The 14,793-nt window shown below is 59.9% G+C and overlaps 2 protein-coding genes across 2 annotated transcripts in view; one reads left to right on the top strand and one right to left on the bottom strand.

Moving 5' to 3' along the window:
• Nucleotides 1-453: 453 nt before the first annotated feature.
• Nucleotides 454-4,857, bottom strand: LOC123036609. The gene is made up of 3 exons (XM_044455956.1): nucleotides 4,800-4,857; nucleotides 2,935-3,771; nucleotides 454-827 (listed from the first exon to the last, which is right to left on the bottom strand). Exons 2-3 carry the CDS (start codon nucleotides 3,768-3,770, stop codon nucleotides 692-694), a joined length of 972 nt encoding a protein of 323 aa, XP_044311891.1. The 5' UTR covers nucleotide 3,771; nucleotides 4,800-4,857; the 3' UTR covers nucleotides 454-691.
• Nucleotides 4,858-9,837: 4,980 nt separating this feature from the next.
• SSBP4 (single stranded DNA binding protein 4) overlaps nucleotides 9,838-14,793 on the top strand; it is a 16,506-nt gene continuing 11,550 nt past the window's right edge. Inside the window, exons 1-3 of the mRNA XM_044455917.1 lie at nucleotides 9,838-9,893; nucleotides 12,788-12,866; nucleotides 13,312-13,367. Of these exons, the coding sequence (XP_044311852.1) occupies nucleotides 9,838-9,893; nucleotides 12,788-12,866; nucleotides 13,312-13,367 (191 nt within the window). The remainder of the gene's footprint in view (nucleotides 9,894-12,787; nucleotides 12,867-13,311; nucleotides 13,368-14,793) is intronic.

Genomic DNA, 14,793 nt, shown 5'->3' with positions numbered 1-14,793 from the left:
TTTTTCACGCGGCCAAGCGGAGGTGCTGGTTACTGCAAACAAATGTTATGCAGTCCATAGCCCTGCCCCCTGCAAAAGCCCCGAAATCCAGGCAGGTCGGGATCTGCCAACCTGTTTGAGCAACAGGGGGTGGGTCTGCTTTGCCCCTTCGAAGCCGAGCCCCCTGCCTTCCCCCCGCTAGGCTTTGCAACGGGGAGCAAGACGGTGCTCTGTTGCTGGGAAACTTCACTTCCTCCAGTTCCACTCAGGTTTGTTGTTGGACTGTGAAGTGTGGTTTGTGTAGGGTAGCTGTGTCCTGACCATGCGGAGACGCACACTTCAACACCTCGCTCGTCTGTGCTGCGGTCCAACCCCATCCAGCTCCTCCCCCGGCTCTCTCGCACTCACACCCAAACACCCACACAGCACCCTGCGGGCCTCCCTGGGGCCGCTACCATCAGACTGCAAGGTACATTTGGGGGTGTCAGGGGCCAAGTTCACCCCCAAATGATTTAATGCCTGGATTGCAATAAGTTTAGGAAGGAGGCAGTGGGGGTCTAAGTCCTGGGCATCTCGGTCCTGCGCAGCGGGAGTCCTCCAAATTCTGTGCTGTGCGCCATCTCCGGATCAGGTGCCACACGTCAGTACAGGGGGTGCATCTGGCTGGGAGGCCCTCTGCGGGCTGGGCGCAGTGGGGCCGTGTTCACGGACCTCACTTATCCGGAATGATGTACAGCTCCTCCTCCAGGGCTTCTGGGCTGTTGCCGACCGGCCCGCAGTAGTTGTAGTACAGGTCCTGCGTGTTGGCATAGACCGGCTGCTCTCCTTCCAGGGGGCCGGGGGGGCAGCTGAGGGCAACACAGCAAAAGCCCGTCACTCACACGCCAATGCAGCCTCGTCTGCACCAAAGCCAGCTAGACCGGGATCCAGGGCAGGCGGCTGCCAGCACGGCACCACCGCTGCCTTGGGCGGCTCTAGGGGTGGGTGGCACTGCCCCCCGGGGGCCTTCCTTCCTTTCCGCCCCACTCAGTTCTGGATGCGGCCCCGCCACAACCGTCACAAAAGCAGCTGCCTTTCTGCTAAGCACCACCAGCGCTGAGCACTCTTCCCAAAACCGCAGTTCTCCTGCTTGTCTTCCGCAACCGTCTCTGCCAGCCTGTCTGAGCTGGGGGCCTGGAGTGGAGCACCCAAGGTCATCCCAGAGAGATGGGGAACAAGCCCCTCCACAAACCTGCTTGAAAGGCCATTTCAGTTGTTCCTGTCCCCCCCACCCCCGTGCAGTTCTTAAGATCATAAACGTGTAAGCTTTCATAAGAGGTTTGTTAACCTGAATAGCAGCACAAGTCAGGCCTTGAGGACTGGAACATTGTTCAGGATTTCACTTGCCAGAGGTGCTTTTCTGGCAGCGATATGCATGGGGGCACCAATGTGCCAGAGGGGTGGCCTGGGGTGTGAGGTGGCCACTGGGCCCATTCAAACTGCACGGAAATGGCTCCGTTTCTCCCCAGAAAGCCTCTGCCCAGAACGAGCGCCTGGGGAATTTACCTTTCCCTTTCCTTGCCTGTCAGCTCAACCTAACGAGAGAGATTGCCCAAGAGGAAATTAGCTAAGAGAGCGAGCTGCAAAAGGGAGTCATGGGGACAGCTCTCTGGCTGAGCACTTGTGAAATTCGTACATGCAAACCACAAGATCTTGTCTCAGCCTCTGGAGTCCTGGCGAGTTGCCACAGACCTGCCTCCTACACGCTCTGCTTGGGGATTCATTCTGAAATTGGTGTTACAGGGAAGATGTGAGTTTTAATGTGGCTTCCACCTTAGCGGCCTTGAGGGCCACCTTTCATCACGCTGCAGTGGTGTCTAAACTAGAGAATTCTAGAAAGGAAAAGCTTCTCCGGGATGATTCAGCTCAGCTCCCTGCTGGGGTAAGGGAACACCTAACAGGAGGCACAGGAGTGGAACTGAGACCGGATGCGAGAAAGGGACCCACAAGGCAGAACGGGCGAAAAAGCAGCTCTGCCCCAATTCAAGGTGCACTTCCCCAAAGGGCACTCCAGTGACTCCCTGTTGTGGGGCTGCCCTGGCGGGCCTAGGCATCAGCTTGTGCTCCATCTGCCCCCTCATTATGGTGACTCAGCAGTTCAGCTTTCGGTGGACCGCTTCTTTGGAAGGCGATTGTTCCGCGGGGGAAGGAGGAAATAAGGGAGGCCACCGTCCCGGTTCTACAGGGAGAGCGTAGATGTTTGGGACCTGAGCTTCCAGAGGCCCCTGCTGGCATGGCCAAAAGCCAGGAGTTGCAGCCCAAAACACCTGGAGGCACAGCTGCAGGCTGCCCGTTGCTAGAACCATCTCGATCGGTTTGCGGAGCACAAGAGTGAACTCGTGGCCATGGTCGCTGTGAACCGGGTGCTCTGGGTAATTCAGATCTTGACCTTTCCCAGGGCTCCCACTGAAATGGGCATCTCACAGCGTGGGTCAAACTGCGAAGGCTCCCCTCGCAGAAGAGCCCTGGGCAGCACCCGGCGCTCCAAAACGGAACAGATGCACGAGGGGGTGCGCACTGTTCTTCCTCTTGTGTCGTCATCGCCTTGGTACAGAGCGCTGCAAAATGTGGTCTTCTCGTGTCACATGCGGCCACGTCAAGCCCCTTCAGTGTGGTGTTTTCCAAGATTGCGCATAAGCAACAGAAAATGCTGGACAGCAAGGATCAGGGGTGGCTCAATGCACTCCCCCCACCTGCCTGGCTGCCGATGAGACGACTTCCAGCTCCCTGGTATTCAGCCCCTGGCCTTTGCCTTGAGCCCGCCCACTGAGGGAATGTGGTCTCGAGCGTCTCTCCAGAGCCGAACTTGCCCCGCACACCGGGGCCACCGGGCTCCGGGACTGAGGCGCAAGGGGGTGGGAGCGCCGGCCGTGGCCCTGCACCTTCTCCGGTCCCGCGGCCCCACCAGCCACTTACCTGTGCTGTCCGCCGTGCCTCACTCTGGCGCCCTGGGGCTGTTCCAGGAAGATGTTGGCGTAGTCGCTGGTGTCCCCTGCGGCCCCCCTGGCCGCATCGCCCTGCGGGCTGGCATGCTGGATGTACCGGGGCTGGCCGTGTGCCCCTTCGGAGCCCGGGGAGGTCCGCTTATCCTGGGCAAAGGTGGCCTTCCGCCTCTTCTGGATCAGGAAGTAGGCCAGGCCGGCGACCAGGAGCAAAGCCACCACGGGGAGCACGGCGGCGGCATAAACGCCCGGCGGCGGGCCACGGCAGCGCCGGGCAAAGAAGTCTGTGGCGTTGAGGAGGCCGCCGGGGGAAGCGCAACGGCACGCAGTCTCCAGCGAGCAGTTCTGGCAGTAGTGCCTAATGCTGCCAGCCACGCCGCACGCACAGTCCACGGTGAGCGTCCCCAGGCAGTGCCCCAAGGTGGGCAGCAAGGAGAGCGGGGTCCTCGGCAGCTGCAGGCTGGTCAGGCGGGGCGTGTTCTTGAAGATCTGCGGCGGGAGCTCCTTCAGGGCATTGCCCGCGAGGCTGAGCCACTGCAGCGCCACGGCGTTGGCCAGGAGCCGTGGCGGCAGGCTGCGGAGCATGGTGTCGGACAGGTCCAGCTCCTTCACGTGGGCCCCCACACTGGCGTTGCCGGGCAGGTGGACCTCGCTGCCGCTGAAGTTCAGGCACGGCTGCTCGGACTGCAGCAAGCTGAGCACCTCGTGGCCCGAGAGGGCGCTTCTGTTGCCCGCCTGGAACGGGGAGCACGCGCCGTCCACCAGGCAGCCGGCGTGCAGAAGGAGCAGAGCGGCCAGAAGCCCCGACATCCTGTGTGAATACGGGCGAGTCTGTTCTCACCAGTGGCCCTTGTACCCTCGTCTTACCCTCTCGCCAAGCGCTGTTTAGTTTTAGTACAGGGCAGCCTGGCGCGGGGGGGCAGGAGGAGGCAGCAGCCCTCTCAGGAGTATCTCCTCCTGGAAGGCACTTGGCAAGAGCCCCAGAGAGGCGTGGGCCTGGTCCGGCATGGGGCGCTGGCCCTGCCCGTCTCCGGCACTGGTGCAGCCTCCGTGCATGGGGCACTTTATCTCCCCGGAGCGGAAGTGGGATGCACAAATGGGGAAAGCACCCCAAAGACAGCCCAATGGCTGAGGGTTCAGGGCCAGGGGGTGGGGCCAGAGGGGGTGGGAGATCCTGCACCCCTGGCTAGGGACACAGAAGTCGGAGGCTGCCCGCCCTGCATCCGTCCGGCCCCGTGAACCCCCGTTGCACCCGCCTGGGAATCCACCCACGCAGCTGTGGCGGAGCTTCCTTGTTCCCACATCCCGACGCTTCTCTGCACGTCTTTCCTTCCTGAAGCGGTCTCTGCCACCATCCCGCTGCTAAGCTGGGATGTCAGAGCCAGAATTCTGGAAAGGAGCCCCTAAAACATCTCCAAGTGAGGGGGGGGGGTCTTTGTTGCACTTGAGTGGAAGTCTGGCCAAATGAGGGTGAGGGAGGGGATGGTGGGAGTTGGCGTCCACCTCCGAGGGAGAGCACAATGTTGGTTTCTTCTCTACCTGCCCATTGGCCGATCCAAAAATACTGTTGTCAATTTGGGATATGAAATTGGGGGCGGGGGGGGGACACACAAAAGAGAGGACTTTTCTTTCGTGGGTGAGCTGGTGCTGTATCCCCTCAACCCGCCCCACTGCTCGACACACTCACACAACCACAAATCCCCACCACTCCCTCCCACTCCTTCTGGATGGAGGGCTTCGTCCCGGGCACCCCCCTGACCCCCCCAGGGCTGGCTGCTAGTCCACACTGAGCTGCTTGGGCTGCCCCCCCACCAGCCGGCCCGGCACCAGCCGCCCTACCTCGGGTCTGGCGTCCTCCACGGCGCTCAGCAGGCCTGTCTTCTGCCTGGGGAGGCTGGCATGGCTTTGGCACTTGGGGGAAGTGGGAACTTGCAGTTCCCTCTTTGTCACAGTCAGGGAGGAAATGGGGGAAGGGGCCGCACGTGGGGAAGGCCAGCAGCTCGCTTTTGCTTTCAGGGGCTTGAATGCTGCCAGGAAAGGGAAACAGAATTAGCTAACCGTGGGCGTCCAGCCCCCACAACCAAGGGACAGGGAGGGGCCGGCCATCTCGAGAGAGAAGGCAGGAGGCAGAACTGGGCCAGGCTGGAACCTGGGGCACAATGGAGGGTCAGGGATGGAACCTGGTGGCAAAGGGGGTGGGGCCAGGAGGGAACCTGGCGGCAAAGGGGGGGGGGCCAGGAGGGAACCTGAGGCACAATGGAGGGTCAAGGAGGGAACCTGGCGGCAAAGGGGGCGGGGCCAGGAGGGAACTTGAGGCACAATGGAGGGTCAAGGATGGAACCTGGTGGCAAAGGGGGTGGGGCCAGGAGGGAACCTGGCGGCAAAGGGGGCGGGGCCAGGAGGGAACCTGAGGCACAATGGAGGGTCAAGGAAGGAACCTGGCGGCAAAGGGGGCGGGGCCAGGAGGGAACCTGAGGCACAATGGAGGGTCAAGGAGGGAACCTGGCAGCAAAGGGGGCGGGGCCAGGAGGGAACCTGAGGGCACAATGGAAGGCTGAGAGAGGGGCATCAGAGGCTCTCTGCCTGGGCGGAGGGCCCAGTTCTGTGGGGCTCCCCGCATCACCGACGCCATTTGGGACGGAGGGAGAGGCAGGAGGGAGCTGTTCTCACAAGTGGCTCCAGCTCATCCCCTCGATTTTCTTCCCATCACCTGAGACCAGACAAGCACTGTAGGGTTTAGCAGGCAGCCAGGACTGAATGGCCCAAAGCCCCCTAAAGCCCCTGAATGGCCCCAAAATCAGACTGGAAGGGCAGGCTGCTAAAGTGGGGCACGGGCGAGTGCATGACCCCCCGCACTCTGCACAGTCCTGATTTAAAGTCGGCATTTTGGGCATCGCTGGGATTGTAGGAATTCTTATTTTATTTTTCCTGTAGAGGCTAGAACGGCCTTCCCCAACCAGTCGTTGTGGCAGCATCGCAGCCCGACACATCACAAGGGCATGGCTGTCTGGGGATAGTGGGAGTTGTAGTCCAACATGTCCACAGTATGTGAAGTGTGGGAGTGCACAGTGGGACTGGCGGGCCAGGTATCCTGTGAATCTGTGGAACTCCCTGCTACTTGATGTGTTGGTGGTAACTGGCTTTGATGGCTCTAATCAGACAGACTCATAGAGGAGAAGTCATCTATCAGGGACTAGCAGCTCAACCTTCCATGTTAAGAAACCGTGTCTCTCTTGAGGACTGGAAGCTTAGCTCATGCAGTGGTGGAGGGTGTTTGTCTTTCTTGCATAAAACATAGAAACAGAAACAGAGTCAGAAGGGGTCTCCCAGGCCATCTAGTCTGACCCCTGGCTCCAGCCAGCTCCACCTCCGACATGCCCACCACATACTTGTCCAGCCTATCCTTGAACATCCTCACCGACGGAGCCTCAACCACCTCCAAGGAAGCCCATTCCACACCCTGGGGGTCCTAACCATCAGGAAGTGCTTCCTGACATCCCAATTGAACCTTGGTTCCCTGAGCTTGGCTCCGTGGAAGCGCGTCCTGCCCGCCTCTGCAGGGGAGAACAGGTCTCTGCCCACCTCCGTGTGACACCCCCTCACACACCTGCATGTCGCCAACAGATCCCCTCGGAGTCTCCTCCTCTCCAGGCTGAAGAGGCCCAGTTCCCTCAGTCTCGCCTCATACGGCTTCCCCTGCAAACCGGCCACCAACCTTGTGGCGCTTCGCTGCACTGACTCCAACCTGGCTACATCCCTCTTGTAATGAGGGGCCAAGAACTGAGCACAGTACTCCAGTTGTTGGCACACCAGAGTCATACAGAGTGGCCATAATATCTCTCGATCTGGAAGCCACACTTCTGGCTATGCAACCAAGGGTGGCGTTTGCCCTCTTGGCCACCGCATCACACGGCTGGCTCATGTTCAGTCTGCAGTTGACCAGCACCCCGAGGTCCCTTTCACAAGCGCTGCTCTCCAGCCGCTTGTCCCCCAACCTGTACTTATGACACCCACTCCTATGCCCCTTACCCTCACTGAATGCCACCCTGTTGTCTCCTGCCCACTTCCATAGTCTGTCCAGATCCTTCTAGATCCGGAGTACCTGCTCCTCAGTTGTGGCCACTGCCCCATTTTAGTATCACCTGAGAATTTGATCAGAGACTGATCACCCCTTCTTCCATGTCATTAATGAAAAGAGGGAACAGGATGAACAGGATTGAACAGGATCAATCCGGGGACAGAGCCCTGGGGGACCCCGCTTGTCACTGGCCGCCATCCCGATGATTCCCTGCTAATGGTTACCCTCTGCCTTCGGTCAGTCAGCCATGCCCTAATCCACCGGACAGTGCTTTGGTCTATCCCAAAACTCCTCAGTTTCTCCACCAGGATATCATGGGGCACTTTGCCAAAGGCCTTGGTGAGATCCAGGGAAACCATCATCCACCGCATCCCCTCCATCTGGCCTCCTTGAAACCTTGTTACTGAATTCCACAAGGCTGCAGAAGCATTTGGTCCATTCCTGTGAAAAGCAAGGAGAAGCAAGTTTTCTTTTATATCTTTGTTCTAAGAAAATGTTTTTGCTGCTTTTTTAGTAAGGAGTTTTGCTCTGATCTGGAAGGGATTTGGATGCTGTTAGGAAATATTTGGAGAAACTGACGTTAGTTGTGTGGATTCATCACAGTAAATCACAGCAAAGTTAAGCATCCATGCAGAGCTGAAGCCTACCCTGGAATTCCTGCCTCTTGGAAGTGAATGATGGATTCTGTGGCTCTTCTGGGCTTCTTTGAGGACATCTGATTGGACATTTAGAACAAGCAAAATGCCCCTTAATAGCCCAGTGTTTTGATCCTGCTCTCTAGCCAAACAGGGTTCCTGCAATCAATAACAGGAACACAGGATCAATAAAAAAGGGCAGTCCCTAAACAGAACAGTGCTAAAAAGATACCAAGCAAAAGGAAAGAGGATGTGGAGGGAAGAGGAAAACCGGAGACAGATATTTGCACTAGAGAAGGTACTCCAATCTTTGGCACCCTGCAAATGTGGTGAATGGTGACTCTCATCATTCTGGCCAAGGATGATGGGGGTTTGAGTGCAACATATCAGCTTGGGGAATGTCACAGTAGTCCATCTTTCAAAGCAGCACCCATTCTGTGTGGGGGAAACGCTTTTACCGTCTCCAAAAGGAAATGCTGTGGCCTTTAGTGGTTCACAGTTTTGCGAATGTGAGCTGGAGCCACACACTAAGTGGAGTTTTCTAAAAACTGTACTGAGCTGGATTTTGCGGTTGTGATCTCACATGCAAAGTCTGCAGAAAATGTTGGCAACTTCTCAGGCAAAATATGAAGGGGCAGATGGGGAAATCTTGTGCTTCTACAGACATTCTGGTTTCAGCTTTCCGTCAGGCACAGAGTTCCCCTTCTCCCACTTCAGTTCCTTCCCCGCTCAAGGCCTCGAGTCTTCCAAGCAGAAGTAGAGAAGTTGGACTGTAGGAAGTCAGGCCAAAACATCGCCTGGACTGGAGCGGACAGACTTCTTGACTTCCAGCACTGCACAAGTGCGTTGTTTTTCTGGGCTTCGGACGGGCAGCTCTGCATGACCAGAGTCTGTCCAAGGAGCTTGGTTGCCCTCAGCTTTTGCATGCCATGTACTGGCCCGACGAGGGGAGATCCTCCTTCACACGGTTTGCCCGGCTTCGTTGGACTACAGCGCCCATCTCCCCTGGCCCAGAACTGGCAGGCCGAGCTGCTTGCTGCTGCTCCAGCTGTTCTAGACTATTGCCCCATCAGACCCGGCTGTAACCCAACATCTGCTTGGGATGTTTAAGAGGCACTGAAGCTTCAATGACCTCCTTCCGGGCTCTGCAAAATGACTCTGAGGCCCGCTTTGCAAAACCCAAATTGCTAGGCCAGAGCAAACTCCGTTGCAAGACTTCTCTCGACTCCGTAAGAACCCCAAAGTGGCCGTTCTCGGAAATCCCTGCAGCCTTCGTCCCACAGCGCAGGTTGTGCAGAGCTGAGCTTGACCGGCGCGCTTTAATTAGCGTTGCAGAGCCTAATCGCAAGGCATCTGCTCCGACCCAGCGACTCGGGCTTTGCAGTCACGCAGGCCACACGGCAGGGCGTTCCGGACGTGTAGCCCAGGAGGCGCGCGGAGCAGAGAAGGCGAAGCGCGGCGGTTTCCAAGGGGGACCCGGCAGCCAAAGCTGCGCGAAGGGCCGGAGACGGCGAGGGGGCGCCTGCGGCAGCACCGGGGAGCCCTCTGCAGGCGAGTGGCGGAACTGCAGGCAGGAGCGGCCGGCCTCCCCGCCCGGGGGTGCCGGGTTGCAACTCCCCGCATCCCCACCTGGAAGCGCCCCCTTTCCCCGCGCCACGCGTCTCCTTGGGCAGCGCCCGGGGCCCGCAGGCTCAGCCTTTCCGGCAGGGGCGCTGCAGCAGCGGGCTGGGGGTGTCCCGGCCTTGGGGCCGCTTCCGCATCCGAAAGGCCCGCACGCAGTGGCAGGTTGTGATGCGGGAGGAAGGGTTCCTTGGAGCACGTGCGGAGCGCCGTCCCTGCCTGGCCAAGCAGCGGCCTTCTTTTCCCGCCACCCCCCCATGTGCCGTAGCCCTTTTAAGAGCGCAGGCGGCGGAGGGGGGCGGGAGGCTGCCCCTTCCCCAGAACAGCCGCCGGGGGGAGGCAGCTCTCGCGGGCGCCTTCCCTCCGCGCAGGCAGCGCCTGGCCATCCCCCGGCGTCGCGCCTCCTGCGGCCGAGCGGCTCTTCCCGCGGGCGGCGCGATGGGGCGGCCGCGGCGCTGCTCTCGGTGGCGGCCCCGTGCCCCGGCCGCGCTGCCCGCGCCCCTCTAGCGGCAGGTGCCCCGCGGGCGCCGCCCCACCGCCAGCCATGCACGCCAAGGGCAAGGGCCCCCACGTGCCCTCCGACGGCCAGGCGCGCGAGAAGTAAGTGCCCCCCGCGGGGCGGATCGCGGCCCCCGGCGGGGTTCCCACGTGCGCGCTTCCCGGGCAGCGCCCCGCAGCCCGCGCCCGTTCGAAGAGCGCGCCTCCCTCGCTCGCCGGACCGTGCGACCTCCCTCCGCCCAGCGGGCGGCGGCGGAAGCGTGCGGGCAGCTCCGCTCTGAGGAGGCGCGGGCTGGGCTGGCTGGAGGGGTGCTTGCGATGCGTGGGGGTCGCAAGGAAGGGGGATCGGACCGGGGCACGTGCGGGCTGGCGGGGGTGAGTGCGCCCCTCCGCCGCATCTGTCCCCGCCTGCGCGATCAGAGACTCGGGGCGGCCCGGGCTGCGCGGCCAGCACGGAGACTTCGCCGGAGGAGCCGCGCGGGTCTGTCCGGTCCCTTTCCGCCGCCCCCGGCCCCCGCGCTCCGTGCCCTGGTGGGCGTCCCACTCTGAGGCCAGTGGCCTGGCTGGGCCAGTGAGGGGGCTGCATGGTGGCAGCCTGTCCCTCTCAGCCTGCACCGTGTGGGGCAGCCGGTTCCTCTCTCTCTGCGCGCCCTCTCGGCGCCCTTTGCAGCTGGGGTAGATGGCGAGGAGGGGCAGTCTGGCGGGGGATGCGTTTGTTTCAAGGGACAGAACCTCCCCCTTTGCTCTGACCCAGCCCAGCACTGCCTGCCAGGCAAGGGGGGCTGCCCTTCCACCCGCTGGCCTGACTGGCTGTCCACTGGCAGATTGGAGGCTCTTTGGGGCAAGGAGCTGTTCTGTGCATTGGAACATCTATTGATTTAATGTCTCCATTCCTCTGAAGGCCAGGTAGAAATGGGGGGGTGGCGAAGTGCAGACCTGGCTCCCATCTTTTTGCCCTCGGCCACCCACTCTTCCCCCCCATCACCCCCCCCCTTTGCTGGTTCCCGGCCTTTGTGCTGTTTCCCCCCTTTCTATAAAGGCCTAAACAGTGTTCCCTGGAGCATTGGTGCCCGGCAGTGACTGGACCATGAAGGGAAAGGAGGGGCCCTTGGAGCATGTGCAGAGTGCTTTCCCTTCATTGCTAAACAACCAGCCCCATCACCTCTGTGCATAGCTGAAAAAGTTCACTCGGCAGGAGGGGGCAGTGTGGAGCAAACCATTTTACACACTGCTGTCCACAACGGTCCTGCAAGGTAGGCCCATTGGGATCCTTGCTTCCTCTCTGCCGGCGGGAAGGACAGAGCGGAGAGGGAGAGAAGGTCACCCAGTGCTGCCTGGCCACCGCTTCCCTGCATAAGATTTGTCGGACTCCAGCAGACTATTTCGGCGGCCTCGTTAGCGCTGCCCCGACAGGGGAGCCTTGCCTTCTGCAGATGCGCAGCGGTGCTGGTGGAGCGGGGCCTGGATAAGGTGCGTGGGAGCATTCGAACGCAGTGCCCGCACTCACCGCAGAAGTCCTGCCTCATGTGCTTGGAGCTGGCCCCTGGGCCGGCCCCAGCGAAGGCTGAGGGCAAGTCGAGCCGGCACTGGCGCATTGCTGGCTCTTCCTTCCTGTCCAGCGGATCCGGCCCCCGGCTGCCTTCCCCTGTCCGTCTCCCCCAGCGGTCCTCAAACTTTCACCAGGGAGCCAGTTGAAAGGTGCCGGTGCCTGGTGCGGGCCAGAAAGGCGGTGCTGGCGGGGCGCACGGGCCGGTCACTCGTGGCGAGGGGGGCGAGGAGAGGCGGCGGCTTGCTCGCTTGGAGAGCGTTTTCTCCGGTGCGTCCAAAGCGATCTCCGCGTGAGCAAGCCGCCACCTCCCTGCGCGCAGGGTGAGGTGCGGGGCCGTCCTCATGCATGGGCCTGGTGGGCACTTGCCCGTGGGCCCCATACTAATCTGTGTCTGTTAACCCTTGGGAAATGGGGAAACTTGCAAAATTAACAGCAGTTGTAGTTGTCGTAGGGACCCCAGGACACTGCTTTGCCCGAGGCCCATCACGCTGTCCAGACGGCCCTGGCGGTGGGTGGCAGCAGGCAGGGGGGCGGCGAGTCCAAACCTTTGGTGGGCCAGATCAGGCCGCAGTTCGAGGACCCATGGTCTGCCTGGAGGGTGTGGCTCTGTGGTTCAGCACGTGGCTTTTTCTCCTCTCCCCCGCGAGGCCACTAAGCCCTGTCCTAGAGGCAGAAGAGCTGAGGGGAAGGGGGGGGGGCCACCAGGACTCCTGGTCCAGGCAGGGGGGCTTCCTTGCCATGGTGTCATGCCCCTCGGCTCCCCCCACAGAGCCGGGGTCGCTGCCATGCTCCGGGGCAGGAGCATCCTGCCAGGGAAAGACCGAGGTGCCATTTGGGGGTGTGGGACCACAGCTCCCTCTCCCCGCAAGCCAGTGTGACCCTTGAGGAGGGTGGGAATTGCGGTCCAGTCAAGCACAATGATGGCATGCCACTTCCATGCTGAAAGGGCTCTTTTGCACAAATCGTTTATCCGACCCCCCATTCCCTCCTTGCCGTTGTTTCCAGCTTCTCTAGATGACCCCTCCCATGTTGCTTCTGTGTCCAAAGAGCACTTCTAGTCCACCCCCCAAAAAAAATACCAGCGGAAAGGGGGTATTTTTTGTAAATGCAAAAGAAGACGCTCTTTTGCTTCTGCTGTACCTCAGTGCCACTCAGTGTGGGGTAGTGGAAAGGCAGGTAATGAAACACCGCAGGTGCACAGGCACAGGTGTGCACTGAAGCAGCAGACCATTGACCAGCAGTTGCGAGGGGCGGGGGCGCTCCCCGGGTGTCTCACCGGTTCTGGGAAGCAGCTCCAGGCTCGGGGACCTTTGGCCTCGGCTGCCGGCTCTGGGGGGGAACTGCCGAGCCAGGCACCCCGAGGCGAGTTCCCGTTTGACTCTCACTGGCTGCATAGGGAGGCCCCTTAATCAGCAGACCAACCGACGGAAGCCTCTTCTGCCCCCAGGCTGGCGCTGTACGTTTACGAATACCTCCTTCACATCGGCGCTCAGAAGTCTGCACAGACCTTCCTCTCGGAGGTGAGAGTGGGGAGCCAGCCCCGAGGGGTGATTGTGTAGGGGAAGGCACTGCAGGAATCCCCCCCCCCATTATGGCAAGCCGGGGCACTGAATGCAGACCCGCGGGCGAGGTTTTGCCAGTGGGCATCTCAGTCCTGCCCGGACACCTAACTGCTGATGTCCAGGCAGTTCGGAAGGGTCAGCTCCTGACTGTGGGTCAGGCTGAAACATGCTGGCGTTTGTGGCCTTTGGCCCTCGGCCCTGCTGGTCACAGGGATGCCCCCCCCCCCAAGAAACTCTGAAATGGAGCGTGCCGCTTCAAAGAGGTTCAACACCCCGCCCCCCCGGTAGTCTGTCCTGCCTTGCAGAGCCTGAGTGGCAGGACTGAGCGACCCGCGAGGGTCACCCCACCTGTGATCCCCCACAGCCCACCTACCCACCTGGGCTCTCTCTTGACTCTTCTCAGATCCAGTGGGAAAAGAACATCACGCTGGGAGAACCTCCTGGTTTCCTGCACTCCTGGTGGTGGTGAGTCGCTTCTGCATCTTTGTGGGTGGAGGCCTTGGAGGTACTTTGGGCAACACTGGGGCTGTGTTCATTGGAACGTGAGCTCAGGTTCAAGAGAGCTAAGTTTCTGGTCCCTATGATATGCTTGAAACAGAGTATGTGGCAGAAAACACCAGCTTCTTCGGAAGGATGGGGAATGGCATAAGGGGAGTGCAGCGTAAAGCATCCCTCGCCTTTTTGGAGCAATGAGCGGGCTGGAACAGTGAGTGTTGTGGGCACTCTCACAAAATGGCTGCTGTGGCATGGGGCTTCTGGGGCGGCATCTCCATTTATTCGTTTGTTAATTGGATGGAAACAGAACTGGGTTTTGCAAAGCCATGAATGGTATAATGAAATATGGAACATGGCAATTAATGATAAACTGACGACCGAAATAAAAATTAAAAGAGGGTTAATGAAAGCAAATAAATATAATGACAATTGGGAAGATTTTGTAAAAGCAGTACTGATAGAAGGCAAAGGCTGTAAACCCAGTCAAGATTATCTGAACTTCTGGAGGGGATATGGAAATACTTGAAGTATATTACATATTATTGATTGTTACGGTATGTGAATGGTGATAGCATTGGTCTCCGGGGTGGTGGGGGCAGTTTATCACTTACCTTTTTATTATTGTGTTTTTGTTATATTATTATTGTGATGTATTGTAATTATGGGGGTTTTTTGGTAAAAAAAATGGGGGGAAGTTAATTGGATTTTTATCCCGCCCCATTAGCCACGAGGGTTCTTGTCTGCCACACAAGTTCGGCGTGCCAAATGGGGTGTAGTGTGTGTGTGTGGGGGGGGGGGGGGGGGGGATCGGGGAGGGGGGGGGGGGTTGGTATTATATGTGCAGGTTTCTGGAGGACTGAAGGGGGCTGCGCACTGGTCAAAAAGCTGGGGGAACCTTCCTGGTTGTCTCTCTGTCACAGTCGCTGCGCCAAAGTGCCCCCAGCGGACAGGCTTCAGGCAGAACTGGGATGCATTTAAGAGCTTCGCCCCGACCCCTTTCCCGGAAAGCCCCTCACTGGCTCCGCCCTGCACACAGGGATGTGATTCGGGGCAGTGGAGTCGGGCGCTTGGCTCGCCCGATAATCAGGCGCTGTCCTTGGCTCCTCGGCTCGCAGCTCTGAGGGGCGCGGGCAGCACCCCTTTCCTTCCTCGCCTTGCGCAGCAGGGAGCTGAGGCAGGGAAGATAAACTGCATGCGTGCCCCCCACCCCTCTTTCGCCGCTCCCCCTCTTCGAACTCTTGCGCCTTGGCTGGCCCCGCTTTGGAGCATCCAAACTGCGCATGCCTTCGTGGCCAATGCCCCCAAGAAGGGTCCAGAGTTCCCTTTTCGCCATCCACACTCTCTGCCGGATATTCTGCTGCTCCTCCCTCGCTCCCTCCCTCCTTCGCTCCCCTGC

Source organism: Varanus komodoensis, unplaced genomic scaffold (genome assembly GCF_004798865.1).
Source record: "Varanus komodoensis strain SLA01 unplaced genomic scaffold, ASM479886v1 scaffold80, whole genome shotgun sequence".
Lineage (NCBI taxonomy): Eukaryota > Metazoa > Chordata > Lepidosauria > Squamata > Varanidae > Varanus > Varanus komodoensis.
The sequence above is the reverse complement of the archived record's forward strand: the minus strand, read 5'-3'. Positions and strand labels throughout refer to the sequence as shown.